General features: G+C 39.4%; 1 protein-coding gene across 2 annotated transcripts in view; it reads left to right on the top strand.

The window, feature by feature from the left end:
• The window catches only part of NOL4 (nucleolar protein 4), a 223304-nt gene that overhangs the window by 61812 nt on the left and 135627 nt on the right, over positions 1–25865 (top strand). For both annotated transcript variants that reach the window (XM_008148318.3, XM_008148319.3), the window contains exons 3-5: positions 5359–5470; positions 6750–6862; positions 10623–10755. In XM_008148318.3, coding sequence (XP_008146540.2) covers positions 5359–5470; positions 6750–6862; positions 10623–10755 — 358 coding nt within the window. The remainder of the gene's footprint in view (positions 1–5358; positions 5471–6749; positions 6863–10622; positions 10756–25865) is intronic.

The following is a 25865-nucleotide window of genomic DNA, read 5'->3' on the forward strand; positions in this document are numbered from 1 at the left end:
TGTTATAGATACAGCACAAAACTTTCTGCGTACTTTTTAAAAATGAATTTATTTTTAAATCCTCATCTGAGGATATGGTTTTATTGATTTTACAGAGAGGAAGGGAAAGAGAGAGAAACATCACTTTTTATTTTTATATCAATTTTTTTTTTGGATAACTGCCATTTTTACCTTAGCTGAGCTGTGTTGAGAGGAAGGTGAGTGGCACTTGAGAACTGCCAGAAAGTGGCTTTATACTTACAAGGTTTTTAAAAGCACGGTCTGTTCCTTCTTCAGAAAGCCAGGGACACTGACAAGGTAAATGCCCATCATCTCTTCTATTATGACATTTGTCAGTAAACTTTTCAGAAAGGTGTTCCATATATATCAGATGTAGATATAGATATAGATATATAGGTATAGATATAGATATAGGTATAGATGATATAGATATAGATTAGATTAGATATAGATGATATAGATATAGATTAGATATAAATATAGATGATATAGATTAGATATAGATATAGATGATATAGCTATAGCTATAGATATAGATGATATAGGTATAGATATAGATTAGATTAGATATAGATATAGATATAGGTATAGATTATATAGATATAGATATAGATTAGATATAGATGATATAGATGCAGATATAGATATAGATGATATAGATATAGATATAAATGATATATAGATATAGATATAGATATAAAATACGTATTTAAATTTTAACCAATAAGTGGAATATCAGTAGCAGTGCCCTTTATGGGACTCGATCCTTCGGCCTTCTTTGGGGGTCAGTTTATCTTTAGATTACTAATGTTACACTATTGTTGCTCCAGAGGCCAATTTTATTGTTTAGTTCATCAAAAGATGCTCTAGTGCAATGTTTTTATGTAGAAGTATTACCATATTTTTTGATGGGAGAGATCATTTCTACTTGTAATTTATGTTATATGGGATTTAGCATTTTCTGCATTACTGATGAATTCCAGTCTTAATGGGCCTAGAATTTAATATTTTCACTGAAAACAATGCCAGTGTTCACTACACAGATTGATTAGGGTCCGTAGAAGTAACAAGCCATGGCGTGCCTCCGCGTCCCCCCATCACCATAGCTCATTCAAAGTTAAAGAGCAACAACACATCTTCAGCCATAACTCAAGTTTAAGAAAGTTTCTCAAGTGCTGACTTTGTCCTATGATAATACTTTGATTCTCTGGGGTTTTTTAAATATAAAGTTTTTAAATATCGATTTCGATGTGCCTGCTTCCCATGGACCTTAAGCATTCATCTACTCTGTCTGTTGGATAAGCCCACCATGGCCCATGCCATTTATAGAAATAAATCAGGATTTGGGAGATCCAGGGTTGAGTTTTATAACTCTTTGCTTCGCCCTGTACTGTCTAACAATGGCAATTCATTTCATCTCTTTATCAGTCAATCTATTTTTCAAAACATTACCATAACCTCTGTTTTAGCCACTGTTTAAAACAATGGGTGCAAAAACCCAGGGAAAAGTGTGAAGTATATATACATGTAAGAAACAAGTCTAGATTTGTAGGAAATAACATTTCTAATAAGGAAATTACCTGATGAGTAACGCTTAGGTCATTAGTGTGTCTATTTCATTGTGGCCCTGTTCTAGTCCTTCCTTTGTATGTTTAGTTCTGTTATGAGCAATATATGTGGCTGGTCACGTGGCAGTTGCCTTTCTAGAGCTTAGCTCAGAGGGAGCAAGACTAATATCAATTCATGTTATCTTTTGCTTCCTGTTATTAACATGATGCATTCATGGTTTCTGTGTTCAAAAACAAATTCTAGGGAAGTGCTTTCTCTCTCTTCCCCAGATATAGAGGTATTTTCCACGAATACATTTTCAAGTGAAGTGCTCTCCTCACCCACGTTCTAGCAAAGGCCTGTGTTGTGTATTCAAAGTCCACTTTCTCTCCTAGAAACAGAGATGTGATTCCATTTGAAAAGTGGGTCAAGGCAAGAGACATTTATGAGTGAGTAAAGCCTTTTATGTGATTAATTATGGCATTAGTAGATGGTATCTCAATACTGAATCCAAATATTTTCCCATTTCTGCCCCTTACTGCTCGGTCTTACCTGTAGCTGCTTTTTCCTATCGCACAAGGGATGTTAGGACTGTGATGAATGGACAGCCCAGTAGAACACGTCCCGGCGTCTTCATGAGCATCTGTTTAAGGCTGACTTAGCATTTCAAACATCCATGGAGGCAGGGCCTTTCTTTAGAGCCGAGGCCAGAGGGGCGTTAGCCCTGGCTGTACATTCAAACGAGGCTCCTCCTGGAAGCTTTCAGCGTTCTCTGAAGGAGGTCACCCAGGGATGCGGACAGGATCAAAGGACAGGGTTTCGTCCTGTGGCTTTAATCCTGACATGCAGTTATTCTAATGACCGCCATTTAATAATTTTTAAAGACTTTTTTTTTTTCCTTCATTTTGAAGAATGTTCTAAGAACCCAGTAATGAAGGGTGCCTAGGACTCTTAATTTCAGAGAGATCTGGGAAGAAAGATCCTAGATGAAGAAAAAGGAACCATTTTCCCTCTTCACCTCCAGGGCAGGAGAAATAGTGTTTCAGATTCAGTGGGAGACGAGGAGCGTGTGTTTGGGGGCTTTCTCCTCCGGGTACCTGAGCAGGCGGTGGTGGGTGGGCCCAGCGAGCATGAGGTGGGGGAGAAAAGACCTGAGGAGAGTGAGAAGCCGAGGCAGGTCTCCCCATAAAATGGGTTGAACACCAAGAAAACTACACTCACCTACGAGCCCGTATCCACGTATATAACAGGTAGCAGCATGCCAAACACTGTGCAGAATACCACCGCAGAGAATAACGTGACGGAATGCTTGCTCAGCACCTTTCCTATGATGCAAAGTGGGACCTTACATTACTTCCTGCTCACAGGTGCACACGAACACCAACGTATTTGTCACCATTGCAGGTACTTGTTCCTCAGAGTAGAGCTATCAGGGACATGCAGTGTGTGAATAATGGCCCCAAGACGGGGTGCGTCATAAATGTGTCCCGAGGGGGTTCCTACGCAAGCGCTTTACCAGCATTGGTCACCGATGGGGCAGACGGTGGGGCGTGCCGCAGGACCACAGGGGCCAATGGGGCGTCTCTCCAACCCCACCACTGGCCTGTCTTCCTTCCGTGGAAGATTTCTCTTTTATGTAAGGAGAGGAGAGGTTTAATGGAAATCCTCTGTGAAAACCAAAGGAGCCGTCTCCTCAAACCTTATTTGTTAGTGAATTGACTGGTCAGCCCATTAGTTCCATGTAAGTTAGAAAAATAAAGTATGAGGACTGGGAATGCATCATCAATTTTGTTTTTGCTTAGCACTGTGGTAATATAGACTTCCAGAGTCGGGAAAAAGTGATCTCTAGTTAGATAAAATAAGTCAGGCAAAGGTGTTAGTTCTTTCTGCATAATGAATGAATAGGAATCAAATTCGTGTGTGTGCATGCATGTGTGTAGAGAAGGAGAGCATAAAAGAGAGTGAATGAGCATTTAAATTGTTTATATATTTTTATTATTTAACTAGAAGCCCGGTGCGTGAAATTCATGCATGGAGAGGGGGGGATCCCCTCAGCCCGGCCTGCATCCTCTCCACTCTGGGACCCCTTGGGGGATGTCCGACTGCCAGCCTAGGCCCGATCCCAGTGATCGGGCCTAGACCGGCAGTCAGACATCCCTCTCACAATCCGGGACTCCTGGCTCCTAACTGCTCACCTGCCTGCCCACCCCTAACTGCCCCCCCCTCCCCCCGCCAGCCTGATCACCTCTAACTGCCTCTGCCTGCCGGCTTTGTCACCCCACGCAGCGTTCAGTTGTCCGTCTGATTGTTTCAGTCATGACAGCCCCTGGCTTTTTATATATTAGGATAGCTAACATGAAATAGTTTGATGAAATAAATTTTCTGCCTTTTCTTGTATAATACAAAGACATATTTTTTTTAAAAAGCTGGACCTCTTAATTTACAAATGATAATCATATTACAAATCAGAGTTTCATACTTCAAATCCTAGTAAAGTTGAAGTGTAATTACCTGTATATGGCTCATCCCTGATAGATTCTAATTATAGATTCATCCCTATCTCTCTGGTGTTCTCATGGCTTCTTTCCCTGAGAGTCAATGGGACAGGCTACGTGACATAAGCTGGTTTTAATATTAAGTTCAGGGAAAATATGGCTTACGGTTCTCGATCTGAACATGTAGGGTCTCCCTGTGCTTTGCTTCTGCAGCGTGGAGAAGCAGAAATTAACCTCGTCACCATTAATGGAATTGTATTCAATGATGCATGAGGTGCATATTTTTTTTTCCTTTCTACAAACTTAAAATATATTAGTGTTCACAATAGTCATTATGCAACTGAGACATCGTCTGTGGCATTTGTGTCTAATTTGCATCTTTTGCATCTTATTTACTCGTCGTCTGGTTGTCTCATATTTCATGCACCAGTGCTCGTGCCATGGCGGAAAACCAGTGCCTTGTATCTGACTTCTTAGTAGCACAGAGTCAGCGTTAACTTTTGTTTAGGAATACTGAACAATCTATCCGTTTCACTTCAGAGATTCTTTGCTTTGACGAGAGAAATAGCTTGGTTTTTGGAAAGCTAATATTTAAAAACATAATGACAGGAGAATGGATGTCTAACTTGGCTCTAGGTCGTAGTTCTGGAAACAGTAGCTCTGTGTAGGGCAGAGGGAAAGCTTGCTCTGACACTGTGAGCTACAGGGACATACATATTAAAAAACGGAGAAAGTAACAAAATAGGTGGCCAGATGCATTTCCAAGTGTGTCATTTTCTGTGGACGGGATGATTCACTGCAGTGAATATATACATGAGGACGGTTAGCTCTCTCTTTATTTCCACTGACAGCATTTTGAAAAGCAATATGAAGACATGCTTATTAACGCAAAATTCAAAGTTTATTGTTCCTACTTGGGGGGCAAAATTTTAAAATATATATGTACAATTGGATAAAATTTTGCTGACGCGAGCTGTAACGTTTAAAAACAATGTTGGCAATTTTTAATAAGGAAAAGTCACAAGACTACCTGTACACTGTGATTGTTCTTACTAAAAGCAATGCAGAAATGCAAACAGAGATCCATTCCGATGTGGTTGTTTTTCTCCACGTCACGTGATTAACTGTGATTACGAGACATGCAGCCGAGCTGGATAGATATTTCTGGAAATGATGCATGGTCCGCAGTGCATGCTCCCATTGTGCTTCCTGCCTTTACGGAATAACGCGTCTTATTTGGAAATACAGTGAGCATCTCTGTGGAACCGCGGGGTGGGCCTCTGTCCTCACACTCCTCTCCTGTGGCCCGTTGCAGATCTCAGAGAGCTACGCCTTCCTACCCAGAGAGGCGGTGACGCGGTTCCTCATGAGCTGCTCCGAGTGCCAGAAAAGGATGCACTTAAACCCCGACGGAGCCGATCACAAAGGTAGCGCGGGGGCAGATGGTGAGCTCGAAGGTGGTTTTCGTCACGGGGGCCATTGGCACCTCACCTTCTAATGGGAACATGGTGGACGAAGCAGTTCCACAAGTGCATCGTCTCACCTGTTCAGTGGGACGCAGGGAGCTGTGAGTGTGGACGCACGGGGCAGGGCAGTGCCCGCTCTCACAGTAAAGACAGTGATGACCGTGAAAAATAATTTTTTTTCTAAAATAATGCTTAATATTCATGCATGGTGTGTATTTCGTGGTATTTTAGACATGTTCACAAGGAAATGGATGTTCCTTTTGGTGTCCTTTTAAACCTGCCAACTCCTTATTTCTAAGTGATGAGTAGTGTGGAGTCCCTTCATTGGAAATTCTTCCATACAAATTGTAATTAGGCTTTAGCTTTCCTTAAAACAGTGGTTCTCAACCTTCCTAATGCCGCGACCCTTTAATACAGCTCCTCATGTTGTGGGGACCCCCAACCATAAAATTATTTTCGTTGCTACTTCATAACTGTACTTTTGCTACTGTTATGAATCGTAATGTAAACATCTGTGTTTTCCGATGGTCTTAGGCGACCCTGCTAGCGGTTCTCAACCTGTGGGTCGTGACATTAGAAAGGTCGAGAACCTGTAGAGCCTAAGACCATCGGAAAACACAGATATTTACATGACGATTCACAACAGTAGCAAAATGACAGTTATGAAGTAGCAACGAAAATAATTTTATGGTTGGGGGTCACCACAACATGAGGAACTGTATTAAAGGGTCGCGGCATTAGAAAGGTTGGGAACCACTACCTTAAAACATATCTAGGTTTATTTTTCTAATCTATACAATTCTCAGATTAAATTAATCTCAAATATACATTTAGGCTAGATTATTCGAGGATGAATAAGTAGACTGGCGCCCCCCCCCCCAAAAAAAAAGAGCGAGTACATATATGAAGTAAGTTTACATCAAAAAAGAAAAATGCAAAAGTACAAATAATTGTGCTTAATTACTATACCGCCTTCACACATTGTTACCCAGGATAGCAACCGCCCCCCCCACCCCCCGCCCCCGAAGTTAGAAATAGCTGTTTTACCCACAGTGCGAATTGGTCGCACGACACCCCTGAAGAGACTCGTTGTTTTCTCTCCAGTCCATCTCTGATGCGTGCGGTCTCCTAGACACTGAGTCTCTGGGGTCTCATTTCCGTGTGAACAAGTGGAGTCATTCTGAAAGTGCGGGTGGGACGCAGGACCCTTTCGTTACCCACTCCCTATGTTTCCTTGCAGATAATGGGAAGCCCCCCACGTTGGTGACCAGCATGATCGACTACAACATGCCCATCACCATGGCCTACATGAAGCACATGAAGCTGCAGCTGCTCAGCTCACAGCAAGACGAGGTAAGGCGGAAACATCCATGCTTGTGACCACACGTCGAGATGGCGTTTGACAACCATGACGGTCCTATGGAGCACCATGGCAGGTTGAAGATGGGGATTTATTTCTTAATGAAAGGCAGGTCACCGGGACTGCACAGACGAAGACCGTAGAGATTCCCTGTTTTAACAAATCTGCCTGAGTGCCAGGTGGGAATTTGTTCATTCCCAAGAAGGTTCATTTTCTGTCATGAGCTCCATCGAGCTGGCCTCAGTACAGTGCTAGAAACTTCAGGGGGCAGTATCCCAAATGAGTATCCAAGTCTTTAGCGCTAAGGCCACTTTGTCTGGAAATCAGAGAAGTTAATTTATTAGGTATTTCAAGTATAGTTATTTCTCTACCGTCCAAATCTGGCATCTATTTTAAAGTTATCTTTCACCTGACCATTCTATGTATTTGTTTGTCTACTTCTATGCATTTTCTAGATCTAGAGACAACTTGTAGTGATTCTTCTTATTAGAGGTGTTTCGATGCTTCAAATTATTCTACTTAATTTGTATAGGAACAATCTTGCAATGTTCTTGTTGCCATGTATTAGACACAAAATGTGCATTTGGTGAATCCTCTCTAGAATGCTAATTAACTCCCCAGTTTAGTTGAAGTATACCAAAGGCAGGGACCAAGTTATCAAGTTGTATATATACCCTGTGTATATATCCCAAAAGACATAACAATATGGGCCTAGTAAGTCCTTGTTAACTAGTTAGCAGCCATTATTAATGGATAAACATATTTAGATTATCTATATTCAGAATAATTTCTCAGGCTAATAAATTCTCTAGTCCTTGAAATTTCACTATAACAGGAATATTATTAAATATCCATTCTTCAAATATAGCATTATTTGGTGAAGTATTATTACATTCTTTCAAAATTACTTTGTTGAGCTAACTTTATAAAATTCAAATTAAATTTTTGGTTTTCTTTATCTCAGCAGATTTAATTTCAAAACTATATTTATAAAATTTTTTTATCTCAAAAAACTGTACAGGTACACTCTATAAGAATATCTGGATTACTGCAACAGTAGTGTCAGAGTCCATATTACCAGATGGCTCTATATAAATGGTTAAATAAATTATCCTATATAATAAAAGGATAATATGAAAATCAACTGAATAGTGGAACGACCAGTTGCTATGATGCGCACTGACCACCAGGGGGGAAAACGCTCAACATAGGAGCTGCCCCCTGGTGGTCAGTGTGCTCCCACAGCGGGGAGCGCTGCTCCGCCAGAAGCGGGGCTCACGGCTGGTGAGCGTAGCGGTGGTGGCGGGAGCCTCTCCCACCTCTGCAGCAGCGCTAAGGATGTCTGACTGCTTGCAGGGAGCAGGCCTAAGTTGTCAGACATCCCCTGAGAGGGTGCAGGCCGGGCTGAGGGACTCCCCTCCCTCCCCCCCGGCGCACGAAATTCATGCATGGGTAGGGTCCCTAGGCCTGGTCAGCAATCAGGGCCAATTGGGGCCTTCTGGCTGCCGGCCAGGGCCTCCCTTCATTCTGCGCTGCCCCCTGGTGGTCAGCACACGTCATAGAGAGTGATAGAACTCCCGGTCTCCCGGTCGAACTCCTGTGGGGACACTTGCATATTAGCCTTTTGTATATATAGACTATTGGGTTACAGTCATGAGAAACAATTAACAAAATATTAATGTCAACCCATCCCTGACATTGGAAAAATTATTCCCATGATTCATCACATAATTGAAAAAATATTTTCAATCTCATAAACTAGTTAAAGCTGTTAAAGTGTTTGTAGAAAGCTCATTTAGATGTTGACATGTTTATTACTAGGCCATAAAGTAAGATGATCAACTTTGTGCCAACAATAAGCCTCATGTATGCTGAGCCCTTCTGGCTTCTAAAAAATTATTAGTATTTCACACAAAGGCATTAGATTCTTTCAAATTTATAACTGGATTGGGGGGAAAAAAACACCTCTTATCCTTAAATTTTGAAATACCAAATTAGATGTACATTGTCTTAAAAATATGCAGATAAATGATGAGATTATTTAAAAATTTTAGCAGTTGTAACTATAGGAAGATAGAAAGGTGATTAAGGAAGTTAAGTCATGTTAAAATGACATTCAAGTGAAATGGTCTTTTCTGATCAGTTGTATTTAAATTATGATAAATTAATTCAATATTTATTGAGTACCTTCTATGTAACCGATACTCTTATAGATAAAGGAGATAAACAGTAAATAAATTGACAACATTTTGCCTGCTCTGTTCCTCAACTTCTCAGTCTGTAAAATTGGATGAATCCTGGTACCAAACTCATAGTTGTGATGAAGATGAAGCGAGTGAACAAATATAAAGAATGGTGTTTGCAACATACACGGCAGCACTGCTACTATTAATTACTACATTAATGTGGAACTTGCACCTCAAACACTTACAAACGAGAGGCAAACCTAGTGATTTCCATTAAACATTTACTATGTTTTACACAGGTTTCTCAGGCCTTCCTGTCTACATAATCACGCCATTTGTCCAAGAGTCAGTTCTCCAAAAGGGGTTTCCTTCAGTGCAATGGCTACTGCAAAATATTTAGGTATTGTTTAATATTGGACAGGTCTTGATGAATTGGCCATTTGGCAAACTAGCCTTTGGCTAGTTCAGCTATTTGGTGAACTGGCTTTCGGCATGTGGCTTTTTCACACTTTTCCTGGAACTCCGTTTTGTGGCTGCAGCACGATGTATAGTCCCTTGTGAGGAAGGGACAGGTGTGCTAGGCCCATGGTCGGCAAACCGCGGCTCGCGAGCCACATGCGGCTCTTTGGCCCCTTGAGTGTGGCTCTTCCACAGAATACCACGGCCTGGGCGAGTCTATTTTGAAGAAGTGGCGTTAGAAGAAGTTTAAGTTTTAAAACATTTGGCTCTCCAAAGAAATTTCAGTCGTTGTACTGTTGCTATTTGGCTCTGCTGACTAATGAGTTTGCCGACCATGGTGCTAGGCTGTCTTGCTCCCAGCAATGCGGCCTTGGAATCTGGCATGTAAGTTTGTCTATTACTCGAGTCCACTTCCTGTTTGCCAATGAGTAGTTTTTGGTTAAGTTTTTTATTTATTGCAATCTAAGATTTTTGCTTATAATATTTTATTAGGTCATTCATTTTTTAAAATCGAAGCATGTATTTCTCTTTATGCTATGTTTTGTGATTGACTCTTTATAAAGTTTTATGCTAATTTTAAAAAATAAATTCTTTTGTAATTCAGAATAAATCTCCAACTCTATCTTCCCTAAACATATAATTTTATTTAATTTACTTGTTTTTAAAATATATTTTTATTGATTTCAGAGAGGAAGGGAGAAGGAGAGGGATAGAAACATCAGTGATGAGAGAGAATCATTGATTGGCTGCCTCCTGTACGCCCCACACTGAGGATCGAGCCCCAACCCGGGCATCGAACCATGATCTCCTGGTTCATAGGTCCAGGCTCAACCACTGAGCCACACCGGCTGGACTAAACACATTATTTTACCTTTTAAATCTGCCCGTACATAGATGCATTGCTTGCATCTTCACAAGTCTTGAAATTCCTTAACAGGAGATATTATTCCATTATTTGTAATTTCAAGTATCTATTAATGTGTAACATATTTTAGTGAGTTCTGTAACAGTACTGACTAAACTGTAATTGACGCTACTGATAAAATGGTCACTATGTGAATGTATAATATTGTCATCTTGCTTGATGATGTTTTAAAATCATTTTCAGGATGAAAGCTCAATAGAAAGTGACGAATTTGATATGAGCGATTCCACGCGGATGTCAGCTGTGAACTCGGATCTCAGCTCCAATCTTGAGGAAAGAGTGCAGAGTCCCCAGGCTCTTCAAGGCCAGCAGGATGGTAAGTCCTTTAAACTGAAGAACGCACACCCACACACAAAGCAACAACAACAACAGTCGGAATGTATTAAAACAACTGCCGCTTACTCTCGTGTCATTACCTGTTTCGGAGGGGGCTTTTTCTGTGTGCTCAGGTTGTATTATCCACTTTATTTTTCTGGGATTCAAGTACCTTGCTCAACTGGGGCATTAGACTGATTTAGAAACAGATGTTAGTTGTAAAAGTCCCATGTTCTGCTCCCTGAACTACTTTGGGTTTCTAGCTGTGGTTTCTCGGGCCATCATTCTTCTGATTAAAGGAAGAGTTTAAATATGATCATGTGGGTAATCTGGATTTTTTTATTTCACTAAAAGACAAGGTGGTAACTAAAAACAGTGGATATAAAAAGGTAGTTTTACGGAATGATTTTGCTGGGTAAGAAGATTTTTGCTGGGAAATTGAGCTCCTTTACTCAGCTGTACAGAGAAGAAAGACCATGATGCTTTTTTTAAAAAAGTTATCTTTATTGTTGAAAGCATTACCGATGTCCCACTTTCACCCATTGACCCTCTTTCCCCTGATGATCTCTTACGTTCTTGGCCCATTGAAGATTCCTGAATCACCCCATTGTTCTTGACAGAAAGAAAACTGGGTATGGAGAGTAAGTAGATTTGGTAGTTAAGACACTTAAGGTCTAATATTTTCAGAGATCTTTAAAAACTATCTTTGTAGATTTTTGTCTTTGTAAGTTTGAAGTTATGCATGTAAGTAAATGTATTACTTGGATAGTTATGGATTAAAATTAAAGGTTATAAGTAGAAGGATATGGGCAAATTTTAATCAACATCAGTTTTTTTATTCTTGTAATGAATTTACATGAATTTTCTGTGACCGTATAGTTGTGTGCCTACATCTGTAGAAGGAAAATAAAAATATTTCCTTTCACCAGACCGGTGTGGCTCAGTGGTTGAGCATTAACCTATGAACCAGGAGGTCACGGTTTGATTCCTGATCAGGGCACATGCCAAGGTTGCAGGCTCGATCCCCAGTGTGGGGCGTGCAGGAGCAGCCGATTAGTGATCCTCATCATTAATGTTTCTATCTCCCTCACCCTCTCCTTTCCTTTTTGAAATCAATTTAAATAAATAAGAAAAATAAACGAAACACTGGTTGCAAAATACGTATTGCTGAATTTCTAGCTGCTGTTAGCGTTGTGCTTGTATTTCAACGTTTAAGAAAGCTCTAGTTTTAAGCATATAAAACATCCAACAAAAGGCAGGGGTTTCTTTTTCACACTACAGATGAGTTTAAAAGATGCTGATGTTTGTTGGCAAAAGTTAGGAGTGCATTGATCAGTGATTTTAAAATTGCATCTTATTCGCCACAGAGTCGAATAGCTAGAGTAGTAGGAAGGACACATCAATATGGAACTTTCTAAGAATGAAGTTCCGGTTCAGATATGAGCTATCTCTTTTCTTCTAATATATGGAGTCTTGTTCACAGTTGGATTTTGAATGGAAATTGCATTTCACTGGGATAATAGGATAACTGAAAAAAATATATGTATTTCTCACTATTAATAATGGTTCATATGTATTTTATGTGTTTACACTATTATCTTGTTTAGCCTATAACTTTGGAGAATTTAAATGACAAGAAAATGTCATGATGTGAATTCATGGTTTTCTTGATTGAAATTGCCAGTTGTGGCTCTTGGGCTGGGGACAGCTGGTGTGATTTAAATCTACACTGATTTTAATAAAATGTAGTGGAACTCCTTCAAGTATTAGGTACTCTGAGGAGAAAACCCTTTCTCGTCATATATGGATGTGTGCCTCCGGGATAAACACCTGTCTAATGGTTCCTTCTCCAACCTGAGCCTGAGGCTTTCCTTACCGTTCAAATGCCGTCTCCTCATACTCCTCACTGAGTTTTCTCTTGGAGTCCTCTCTTCTTTCTCCTGCATCACAGGTTTTCCGTGATCACATAAACATGATGTAATACACATCCTCTCACGAAAGCCCCTGTGATCCCATTTTGTCCTCCCAGTCATTGCGTTCCTCTGCACCTCCCTCTAACACACTTCCCAGTGAAGCTCATTGAAAGAGCTGTCTCAGCATCTCCGCTTCCTCTCCTCTCCTCTCCTTTTTTTTTTTTTTTTGCTCATCTCAGGCAGACTCATCCTTGCCCCTCCCCTTTACTTGCTTTTATGAATATCACCAGCAATCTCCGCGTTGCCTGACATTGGTCAGACCTTCTTCCTCATCGTCAAGGCTGACTTCAAAGGAAAACACACCCTTTGTTTCGAATGCTCAGCTCATTCTGGGCCTTCCTTCCCACATCCTGATCTCAGGATGCCGGAGTGCTCGAGGGCACAGCTCTTAACTCTCCTCCACGCCACTCTCCACAGACTCACACCGAGTCCTGTGGCTTTCCATACTATCGGTGCCCTGACAGCTTTCCTGACCTCAAGATGATCTTCCCTACCTGTTACCGAAAGCCTGACATTTTTCAGAGGACTCATCACTGTATGAAACCATATTGTTTTTACCTTCTAGCTGTTTTTCTTCTGAAATGCAAATACCATGTTAATGAGTATATCTTATGCTTTTGGTTTTCTTTTGGTTTCTTCATTTGAGATAGTTCTGAAGTGATCCATTATTTTTCGTGATTAAAAGATAACTCTCTACCATCACCATGATTTGTGATACCAGTTTTACATATTTTCGGTGCTTTCTTTTTTTCCCCCTTTCCCCTGACAGGCGCACTCTCCTAGGTGTCACTCAGAGTGACAAACGACTGTATCATTCCTGATTTTTCTCTCTACTTCAATACACAGGCACATAGACATATGTACATGCTCAGAAGGTTTTGTCATCATTATTTCATAAAAAGAGGTTCATATAACCTGCACTATTGCTCACGTAATATTATCTTTCTCCTATAGTTTTCTGTATGCTAATATATATATCCTATATAATAAAAGGCTAATATGCAAATTGTCCCCTGGACCGGGAGTTTGACCGGGAATTCGACCAGGTGGCAGGGCTGGCCGGCCAACAGCCTGTGGCCCCTTCCCACCGCCAGCCAGGCCTGATGGGCCCCATCGGGGTGGGCTGCCCAGACCCCACCCATGCACGAGCACCGGGCCTCTAGTATATTATATATATATATATATATAATATATATATAATAGTGAGAAAAAAAAAAGACATGGTCCCTACCGTTATGTAACATACTATCTAAAGCAGGCGTCCTCAAACTACGGCCCGTGGGCCACATGCGGGTGTTTTTGCCGTTTTGTTTTTTTACTTCAAAATAAGATATGTGCAGTGTGCATAGGAATTTGTTCATAGTTTTTTTTAAACTATAGTCCGGCCCTCCAACGGTCTGAGGGACAGTGAACTGGCCCCTGTTTAAAAAGTTTGAGGACCCCTGATCTAAAGGAATAAAAATATCCATGGTAACATTCACATTTGATTAGAGTTCATCTAACCAATGTAAGAAAATTCCTGCTTACCAAAATCAAGAATTCATAGTAGTAAAACGTTTAGTTTATGCCTCTTTCTCAAATCAGTGGAGATTCTGGGAGTTAGGTATAAATTGGGACTGAACAATATTAAATTGTACAAGTTAATAAGAGAGTTCTATTTTCTAACACTACATAATTAATTTATTATTTTAAAGAAATTGAAATATCATATTGTGATTTTTAAGAATCCTTCCTAGTAATTATAACACAGGTAGTTAGAACAATGTCTTTATTGGACACCATATAAAATGCAGAGTAAAGAACATTTTTTCCAGTTTTCACCTTCCTATGGTTATAAAGATTTGCAGTCTATTTAATATCAAGGGATAGAATGAATAGAAAATAGACGTCATATTAGAGATATAAGATTTCATAATATAAGCTTCATAACGGTACATAGGTCAGCAAAAGTAGGTTTACAGCTGTATGTGAAACAGTTTATTCTTGTTTTCACTTATTACACGTCGTATTATTTCTCATACAAGCAACTAGAAACCTTCCTTTGGCCCACCCTGTGTGTGTTGTCTGTATGCGGGGGCCCAGGAGGAAATGTCTTGCTGGCAGGCTAGATAACCAGGTAAAGAACAACAAGACAGGCTGGAATGAAACATTTAGAGAAGAATGCTTCAAGGTGGATGCATAATACTTAGCTAATGCTGCTTATTTTAAGTTTATAGTGCTTCCTTTACTCAATAAACACAGAAACTCAAAAAAATGCACAGAAAGTGCATAGGGAGTATTTAAAAACATTAAAGTAAAATATGTTAAGCTACTTAACAGGTTTTCTGGAGACTTAAAATACTGCCTTGAGGTTAAACTCTCTTAAAGGTTGTATAATCACTTGCTTTGCTTATAAATGTGTGAACGAGGTCCTCGCAGCCCTGTGGAACGAAGGGGCCGACCGTGACAGCGGCCCCCTGTGTGCGGGGCTGCGCGGTGCTTCACGGAATTCCGAGGAGCAGTCCAAGGACCCAAAGCTCATGGGTGCTCTGTACTCAACAGTTTGTAAGTGTGCTTGTTCTGCCATTCACTTACATGTATTGTAAGTAGAAATGTCACTTAGACTTTTGTCTTTAAATCCCAGACCCTAGAAATCTGTGGGAACGTGGCGAAGCTAAAAAAAAAGTATTCTTATTCTTAATCAATTATTATTTTTTAATTCTTTATTGTTTAAAGTATTACATACTGTATAATATTACACGTCTCCTTTTTTCCCCATTGACCTTTACCCCACTACCCCAATCCCCTAGCACATGCCCTCACCCCTCTAGTGTCTGTATCTATTGGTTAGGCTTACATGCATGCATACAAGTCTTTTGGTTGATCTCTCCCCTTACCCCCACCCTCCCCTGCCTTCCCTCTAAAGTTTGACAGTCTGTTCCATGCTTCTGTATTTCTGGCTCTATTTTTGTTAATCAGTTTATGTTGTTTGTTATATCCCACATAGAGTGAGATCATGTGATATTTATCTTTCTCTGACTGGCTTATTTCACTTAGTATAATGCTCTCCAGACCCATCCATGCTGTTACAAATGGTAAAAGTTCCTTCTTTTTTACAGCAGCGCAGTATTCCATTGTGTAGATGTACCACAGATTTTTAATCCACTCATCTGCTGATGGGCAGTTAGGCTGTTTTCAAATCTTAGCTATGGTGAATTGTGCTGCTATGAGCCATAGGGGTGTATATATCCTTTCTGATTGGTGTTTCTAGTTTCTTGGGATATATTCCTAGCAGTGGGATCACTGGGTCAAATGGGAGTTCCATTTGTTCCATTTTCAGTTTTTTGAGGAAACTCCATACTGTTCTCCACAGTGGCTGCACCAGTCTGCATTCCCATCAGCAGTGCACGAGGGTTCCTTTTTCTCTACATCCTCACCAGCACTTGTCATTTGTTGATTTGTTAATGATAGCTATTCTGACAGGTGTGAGATGGTATCTCATTGTCCTTTTGATTTGCATCTCCCAGGTGATTAGTGACTTTGAGCATGTTTTCATATTTCTCCTGGCCTTCTATATGTCCACTTTTGAAAAGTGTATATTTAAGTCCTTTGCCCATTTTTTTATTGGATTATTTATGTTCCTTTTGTTAAGAAGTATGAGTTCCCTATAAATTTTTGCCATTAGGTCCTTATTGGATATAACATTGGCAAATATGTTCTCCCACGCAGTGGCTTTCTTGTTGTTCTGTTGATGGTTTCTTTTGCTGTGCAGAAGCTTTTTATTTTGATGTAGTCCCATTTGTTTATTTTCTCCTTAGTTTCCATTGCACTAGGAGCTGTATCAGTAAAGATATTACTACAACATATGTCTGAGATTTTGCTGCCTATGGATTCTTCTAAGATTTTTATGGTTTCCCATCTTACGTTTAAGTCTTTTATCCATTTTGAATTTATTTTTTGTGTATGGTGTAAGTTGGTGGTCTAGTTTCATTTTTTTGCATGTATCTGTCCAATTTTCCCAACACCATTTATTGAAGAGACTGTCTTGACTCCATTGTATGTTCATGCCTCCTTTGTCAAATATTAATTGAGCTAATGGCTTGGGCTGATTTCTGGGTTCTCTGTTCTATTCCATTGGTCTATACGTCTGTTCTTGTGCCATTACCAGGCAGTTTTGAGAACAGTGGCTTTGTAATATAGCTTGATATCTGGTATTGTGATCCCTTCAACTTCGTTCTTTCTCAAGATTGCTGTGGCTATTTGGGCTCTCTTTTTATTCCAGATGAATTTTTGGAGAGTTTTTTCTAGTTCTGTGAAATATGCCATTGGTATTTTAATGAGGATTGCATTAAACCTATAGATTGCTTTGGGTAGTATGTAGACATTTTAATGATGTTGATTCTACCAATCCATGAACACGGTATAGTCTTTTTACATTCTAAAAACAGTTGATCTATATATTTTTTTGTTGTTGTCTGAGGTTATTTATTAAAGGATATCTGGTCACCTTGGCTGGTTTTTCTCAGGGGTTAGAGCATCAGGCCGCAGACCGAAGGGCCTCAGGTTCAAGGGTGTGCATTTCAGTTGCAGGTTCTATTCTCGGTTCCCCCCACCCCCTGAACACCAGGTGCCTGTGGGAAGCAACCAATCAACCAATTGATGTCTCTCCCACAAGGATGTTGTGTTTCTCTCTCTCCCACCTCCTTTCTCTCTCTAAAAAAAAAAAAAAAAAAATCAATGGAAAAAATATCCTTGGGTTAGGATTAAAAACAAAACAGAATATCTGGCAAAAGAAAAGTGTCAGATACAGAAACAGGCTCCTAATAAATACTCAGCCTCATTTGATAGATGAATACAAATAATTTTAACTGGTTTTCTGAGTTAATACCTTATTATAAATGATTAATACTTGTGTGAGGGAATGTTTGTGCTTTATTAAACTTAAAAAGATTAGTAGATAACAGTAAAAATTTTATATTTTAAGTCACACAATTTTTTTTATTTTTCTCTTTTGCCTTTTTTTAGATTACAGGAATGCAATGGGAAGTAGAGGCAAACCCTCAACTCTCTGCACATGAGCTTAATCAGCTTTAAAATTAAGAGACTGCAATAAGAAATAAAGAATACAATGTCCTTTAGCCATCATTTTATTTTTATGATTTTGGTGTTGGCATCTCAGAATATTGCTCTTAGGAGAGTGTCTTTAATGGCCCTGGTTTGTCTTTTGACTCAGTGGAATAGTGTAGAAATTTTTTAATATAGTTTTTATTTGTAGTGTTTGTTATTTCATTAATTTATCAAGTAGTGGCTTGTTTATACATTTAAATCTTAACAGTGTTCTGTCTGCCAGGTAAAGGGATGTGGTAATATTTAGAAACAAACAAAGAGGGAAAAGGACTTGAGAGTTAAAAGTTTTCTTAAAGAGTTCAACAACATTTACCTCAACTTCTATCTGTGATGAACTTTATTTTTTATTTTATTTTATTTTTCTTTGATGAACTTTAAAAAAATTTATCCAGGGTAACTTTTTCATTCAGAAATCTATTTGATAATTCTGTCAGCATTTAGAAATACATAGTTCATGTGCCAGAATTTTTAAAAATCTCCTCTTTCTGCATAATACTTGTATTCTAGAAATGTATTGATATGCTTTAATTGGTCAGGCCATTTTTGATAAACAGGAAAGAAATTTAATTTGAATTTAGTGTTTAACCTGCACACAAAATTTAACTATAGTGTGGCTGGATAAATAGAGCTTACGAAATTATGCTTAGTTATAATAAACTTTAAAAAACTTTAGGTCTTACTTCACTGCTAAGAATAGGTAAATTTTTACCGTAAATATCAGTTTAGTGAAAATTAAGTGATAATGTATTCATGTTATAAATATAGGTAAATATTCTGCATTATAAAGATTTAAGTTGCTTACCTTTGAGTAAAATCATAATTTTCCTTTAAATATATTGTGGCTCTAAGGTCAAAAGGTCAGTAAGACAGCTTTTAAAACTTATAAAAATATCTTGTTTGAGAAAAAAATCTAATCCCATTGATGTCCACTTAAGTCCTTTAAAACCTATATATCCCCCCTCTAGAATCTAACATTACTTCCTTCTTTCAGGAATGCATAGATTTTTTTTGTATGAGACCGTGTTAGTCTAGAGCATTTTCCCATATTACTAGTCTAGAACCATGGTCGGCAAACTGCAGCTCGCAAGCCACATACAGCTCTTTGGCCCCTTGAGTGTGGCTCTTCCACAAAATACCACGGCCTGGGCGAGTCTATTTTGAAGAAGTGGTGTTAGAAGAAGTTTAAGTGTAAAAAATTTGGCTCTCAAAAGAAATTTCAATTGTTGCACTGTTGATATTTGGCTCTGTTGACTAATGAGTTTGCTGACCACTGGCCTAGAACACTTTTCCCATACATTATAATCCATATTGTACTGTTTTCCAAAGACATGTTATTAAGAAATTCATTGGAAAAAAATTCTGTGTTAAGTATTTTTCCAAAATTCTTTGGCACCTTTGGTTTAGTGGGGATCTTTGCCTCCCACTGAGACTTAGCTGGCACAGCATTCACCCAAACAAGGAAGCTTGTTCAGGAGCTAGGTATCCAAAATGGAGACAGATTGCCCCACTCAGAGAAATAATTTTAAAAAGTCTCTTACGTGGAGTCTTGAGTATACTTAGGCAAGGGTAAGTGGTGAGAGGCCCAATATTTCATTACTCATTCAACAATTCTCTATTAAACTCTACAGTGAACCACACAATGAGGTTACGGGCACGGATGTGACATATTAAGTTGAACAATACAAAATTGCCAAGCTCTCAAGTAACTTAAAATGCTGCAACATGGAGAATGTGAAAGCAAAATGTTTTTGAAATTGGGAAATATTTCTGTTTCAGAACAATGGTACATGCACTGGTATGTCCTGTATATCTTAACTTGTACTCTTGTCAAATGACCATAGTCTTGTTTGGAGTGGAAACGGAAGGAAGTAAATTAAAAATAGTGATTTAGTTGTGAGATAAATCAGTGGGGAAAGAGATGTGGTGGTGGGAGTTTCACTTTTTCTTCTGTCCTAATTTAGATGATATGCTGAGCATAGACCCCTACCTTGGGAACTTAAAACACACACACACACACACACACACACACACACACACAGATTTATGGGACCCATCTCAGATGGGATGACTGACAGGCATGTGGGAAAAAGCATGGAGCCAGTGTTCCAGACCATTTTTTTGAAGACATTCCTTGTATTTCTACTTGACAGTTTTGGAGTGCCAAGATGGCAGCTGTCTACAGGGTATTGAGTCATGCAGGTGTAGTTCATGCTCAAATGCTAATTTGGCCAATGTTACCTTCTGCCTTACCTGAGTGAGGATTAATAGGCATGTTTGTATGGGTTTCAGGTAATACTGTTTTCTTAGTTATGACAATTGCCATGCACTGCAGTTCTTGAATGCTTTTAAAAACACCCTTCTAATATATTTTACATTTTGTTTGCAGTCTTATCTGATTATTGTACACCTGGGATTTAATTTAAGAACACACACATAATACTCTTTTACTGCTCCTTGTATATGCAAATAAAATTTTAGTAAAAGTATGTTTGTGACTAAAATTACATCTAATTTAGCTGAATAGGATATGTTCAAGTATTTATTAAAGCATATAAACCAGCAATAAAAGGAACTACCATTCACCATTTAATTTAGTTGGAAAATCTAATAAAACATGTTTTTAATAAAAATGATGTAAAGCAGTATACTTAATAGGAAATTAAATCTAGTGGTTAATTTTTTATGATGGTGAGTTTTAATTAGAAACACTATTAAAGTTTTTTTTAGGCTGAACACCAAATTTCCTACTGAGGTTATACTTTCTTACCTAAGACATTTTCTTTGTTCTACAACTTTCTTTTCCTTTAATGGTGTCTAATTGCCTAGGAAATTTTGCATAAAGCAAAATGATTAAAATACTGTGTTTTTTTGTTTTTGCACAAATTTAATTTATGCAAAAACAAAAAATTGCATCTGTTCTTAACAGTGTTATTCTCAGTTTTTAAGTTGTATGTACTTCTGGTTTTAAAATACCTGAAAATAATAGCATACTGCTCCTTTCTCTTAATTCCAGTTGTTCTAATGCCAGATTAAGAAATAATTTGCATAATAAATTAACTGAATTAATTATTCTGAGGTGAGGTAGATACACTGATGAAACTTTTAGAAAGCTTTATTTTCATGGAACTTATTCTGTAAATAATCATATGTCAGAATTTGCAGAAATACAAAGTATCTTTATAAGTAATATAATAATTAGAAGGAAAGTTACTATGAATTAGAGGAAATTTTGATTGCTAGATTCTTTTGTAATATTATGTACACTGTTTGTGTGTGTATTTAATCATTTGAAAGGGTTAAGTAGTAATTCTCTGTTCCCAAAAGTAGAGTCAATAGTGATTTAGCTTATATATAAATCATAAGTAATGAAAAAAGAAGCTGAAGTTTTGGATTTATTTAAAATGCTTTTGTGGGGATTACTATTTTTTTCTTCTTGGATTCAGGGTCATAATATTTGAAAGTTTACTTTTCTCATAAATTAAAATTCTGATTTTTGATACTTTACTCATATTTCATAAGTGGTTTTCCATGTGAGTGCTTATTTAGAGATTTAAATTTTGACTTCAGTCTGAAGCTTGTAAACCCCAGAGACCAGTCCAATCTTAGCTAGGTCCTGGGCCTGTGGAAAATTGGGAGAAATTGCCTAGGTTCCAGGCTTGTCTTAGAGAATCTAATCTGGTCAGTGAAGGATTTCAGGTTAATTGGGAGTTTTTCTTCTGGGCTGGTTCTTGCTTTTGAGGTATTGCTCTGTGGTTTAACATTATCCTCATGATTGTTTTCGCTGGTCCAGGAATGACGACGTGGATTTAAAGTTCAGTGTCTCGGCACCTCAAGGAAATACCAAAATTCTATTAGAACCAAGTAGCAGACATTGGATCCTTTTATGTTTGAATATTAAATTCTGTTGGTGTGATAATAAATAAGATTAAGAATCCATATGAGAGATGTTAGAAAATGTCTTTTGAGCATTTATTCAAATAAAAAAAAATTTTATTGACTTTTAGAGAGGAAAGGAGAGGGAGAGAAACATCGATGTGAGAGGGAAACATGGATTGGCTGTCTCCTGTATCCCCTCTACCTATGGCAGGTGGGGACCACAACCAGGTCATGTGCCCTGATGGGGGATTAATGAACCCACAACCTTTCAGTGCACAGGACAACACCCAACCAACTAAGCCACACTGGCCAGGGCCAGATAAATTCTGAACCTATAAATTCACATATCCGGCTGCACTATAGAATCAGAACCACTCTAATTTTCCCAATTTGAACATCTCAGACACTAGTTTGTTTGTTTTACTGTCACCTGGCTGGCCCTTGTAAACTCCCACTGTGAAGTCAGCACCTTGCTGTGTTTCTTTACAACTTTGTGGTTGCGCGTGCGGGTAGTGCGTTTAAGAAAAGCACAGCGTTAGCCTTTAGGCCACAGAATTTCAATGTTGGATGGGGCTTTGAAGCTGGTGTTGCATTAGAAATAAATCAGCTGCAAAATGGGTCTAAATTGACCATAAAAATCTTTAATTGCTAAGTTTTTTTTTGTATCAACCATTACATGGTAGGTTGATAAAAAAGAACTGTCAGAGGGTATTGAAGAAAGCAGTTGAAAGGATTTTTTTTATTATAAACTCCGAGTTTAATTATTTTGTTATCAGCCTCACTTCGTCATCCGCCTGGGAGCGCCCTGGGGGCAGGAGGCGGTAGACCTGGGCCTTCTTGCACGCTGCTTCTGAAGCCAAGCAGTGTTTGACGCAGTAAAACACAGCTTTTGAACGGAAATAGAGGTTTGGACTTTCTTCCCCACCTGCTTGCTTCTGTAGGGAAGGTATTTCTTTTCTTGCCAGATATGAGATAGGTAGGGGATGTCCTTGCCCACGAAGGAATATTCTGTCCTTTTTCCATTTCACTTTGGGGTCCCTGAAGCCTGTGTGTCTCCCTTGTCTACCTCCCAGAGCCGCTCAGGAGCAATGGGACCATGAAGTCGCTTTGAGATTCTGAAGTAGATGCATTAAGAAGGCAGCAGGAGGACACTTCACTTTAAATCTTGAGCCCTGGTTTCCTATCCCAGCTCTGCCATGACTAGTTTTTTGCAGCCTTATTTAAGAACTAGAGGCCGGTGCATGGATTCGTGCACCGGTGGGTCCTTTGGCCTGGCCTGTGGGGATCGGGCTGAAACCAGCTCTCCGACATTCCCTGAGGGGTCCCAGATTGCGAGAGGGCGCAGGTCAGGCTGAGGGACCCCCCCTGGTGCGCGAATTCGTGCACCTGGCCTCTAGTATGCGTATAAGATCATTGGTTAATCTCTTCCTGTCCTGCCCCCTCCCCCCTTCCCTCTGAGATTCATCAGTCTGTTCCATGCCTGTGCGTTGAGCGTCTGCCCCCTGGTGGTCAGTGTGCATCAGAGCTATCGGTCGAAAGGTCAAACTGTCGCTTAGGATTTTATATGTATAGATTATTGACATCGTTGAGCAACCATTTCTACATCTGTGAGTCAGAAGCCTAGCTAAGCCTCTGAGATTCATTCCAGCCCCAGTGGCTCTGAGTACTCACCCTCTCAGGATGCCCTTTCTCATCCATAGCATTTTCCACTGTCTTTGTCTTGACAAAACACTTTCCTTTGGAAAGTACAATGGGCCTGGCCTGCATGGCTCAGTGGTTGAGCATTGACCTTTGAACCAGGAAGTCACGGTTCTATTCCCCATCAGGGCGCGTGCCCGGGTTGTGGGTTCGAGCCCCAGTGTGGGGCATGCAGGAGGCAGCCAATCAATGATTCTCTCTCATCAATGATGTTTCTATCTCTCTCCCTCTCCCTCTCTCTGAAATCAGTAGAAATATATTTTAAAAAATAAAATAGACAGTGAAATGGGACTCCATAATTTCCTACAGCTCTCTAAATGGTTATAAGTGTTTTTAATGATGGAGACATGCCCCTCCGTCTCCCAGCCAGCGCTTCCCATCTGTAAAGAGCCACTTTGCTTCCACGGTGCACACGTGAGGAGTGCTTAGAAAGCCGGGGTGTCACTGACGGAGCAGACTCCCCACTCTCCCTCCAGGCTTGACTGCAAGAATCATCCCGCGTCGTTCTCTGCCATGTTTTTGCCGCCAGTCTTCCATTCCTTTGGTTAGAAACTGTGGTCAACCCAAAGGCTGGTGATATAGCTAAAACATAAAATTAACACTTCCCCCTCTCTTCTTTATGAACATAATAAGAACATTTATCCCTTATTTTTTCCTGAGTGTATATGTGTACATGTGTATGCACATATATATGCATGTGTGGTTATGTGAGTATGTGGGGGAGAGAGAGTATTAAAAAAAAAAAAGAATGATTATTTTCCTTCAAGTGCTTTTCATAAAATTTATCCGGAGATTCTTAGATACTGGCAGGTTTCTTAGGACTTCCTTCAGTAGCAACATCCTTAAAGCTTTGGCATATCATTCATCAGCTCGTCTCTCATTATGGAGATTTATTCACTAACATATTGTTATAACAGTATCTTGGAGAACAGAGTCTACCATCGTAGAATAAAAAAAAAAAGTACTCATCGCTGTTTACCCCTCTCTTTGTTCAAATCCCTGGTAAAGTAATCAAGAAAGGTCCACTTAGCGCGGTAGGTCCGTGGGCAGAGCACCGTGAGCTCTGGTCCAGCGCTCCCCGCTGCTCTCCGCGCGGACACGCCGGCTCTCCCACGCCCGCCGGCAGCATCGGCGGCGGCTTGTAATGTCATGTGCAGAGTTCTGTGTTAGAGTTGGTGAGCACATCTACACCCTCATCCAGGTTCAGCCATCTAAGATCAAATTCTTTTAGGATACCTCCCACCCAAAGCGAGGCCAGGTACCGTCCCGGGAATTCCCTTTGTAGGTTTCCACAATAATCGCACGAAGTAGGACTGTTTTTATGGTGTAGATGAGGACACTGAGGCTAAGCACCCGGCTTGGCATCACCCAGCTGCTCAGTGGTACCAACAGGTTGGACCCGGGCCTCCTGGGTCTGGAGCTGTGTCTGCAAAGAGGAGTTTCTCGGCTGCCATGCCCACCCCTGTACCACTGCGTTCGTTCTGCTCGGTCACTGGGCTTGCTCACACACCTTCCTTCATGCCACCCACGTCCAGCCTTCCTTCAGGTTCATATTTTCTACACAGAGAATGAATATTCTGGCTAATATTTTAGTATCCCCGTGCTTTCTACACTGTCTGTAATAGCTACTTATAGATGTTCTCCCATACTTGCCCCTCCTCACGCACATCTCTCTTTGTGTCTGCATGGTCGTGAAGAAATGATTATTTCTTGTCATTGAAATCCGTTGGTCTCATCTAGCTTTCTAAAACAGGAGTAGCACATTTAAAATTCTGTTTATTTCAATAACGTCTCTGGACAATCATTACCCTATGTTTAAAATTCATATTTCCTTTTATCTGTTAAATGTGTAATTGACTTTTGACAATTTCTTTCATCTCCCCTCTTCTTTCCCTGTATGGAAAGGACAAGAGGGAATTGTGATTGACCTCCTGTACTGCATTCATTATTTTGAGTCGTCTCATTTTATTTTACCAGGCTTTACTCTAAATAATAAGACTCAGCTCTGGGAGAAGGAAAAAAAGACACACTTTTCACTCATAACTATCCACTCATGACAATAATGATTTATCTTATTTTATAAGCTTTTTTTTTTTTTGCATAACATTTCAGCTTTGCTCTGTGTGAAATAACAATAAAGGTTACACCTCTTTTATAAATATAAAGGGCCTTATTTTTCTTCATAAAAGCATCCAGATGAATAGGCTATTTTGAAGTAACAATTATTCAAGTCACATGCCTTAAAATAACATACTTTATATGATGATAGTCATGCTAATCTCATTAAAACATCTTAAATAAAATATGGGTGCTTAATGTGGAAATTACCTAGATTCAGTAAATGTATATAATAATGGGATAATCAGCCCTACTCAAATGTGAGCAAACTTTCAGAGTGAAAGAGAACATCAAAACCCCTCCAGATCAAGACACGTGTTCCAGAATTATGCTAGATGTT

This window comes from Eptesicus fuscus, chromosome 12, assembly GCF_027574615.1.
Source record: "Eptesicus fuscus isolate TK198812 chromosome 12, DD_ASM_mEF_20220401, whole genome shotgun sequence".
In the NCBI taxonomy this organism is placed as follows: domain Eukaryota; kingdom Metazoa; phylum Chordata; class Mammalia; order Chiroptera; family Vespertilionidae; genus Eptesicus; species Eptesicus fuscus.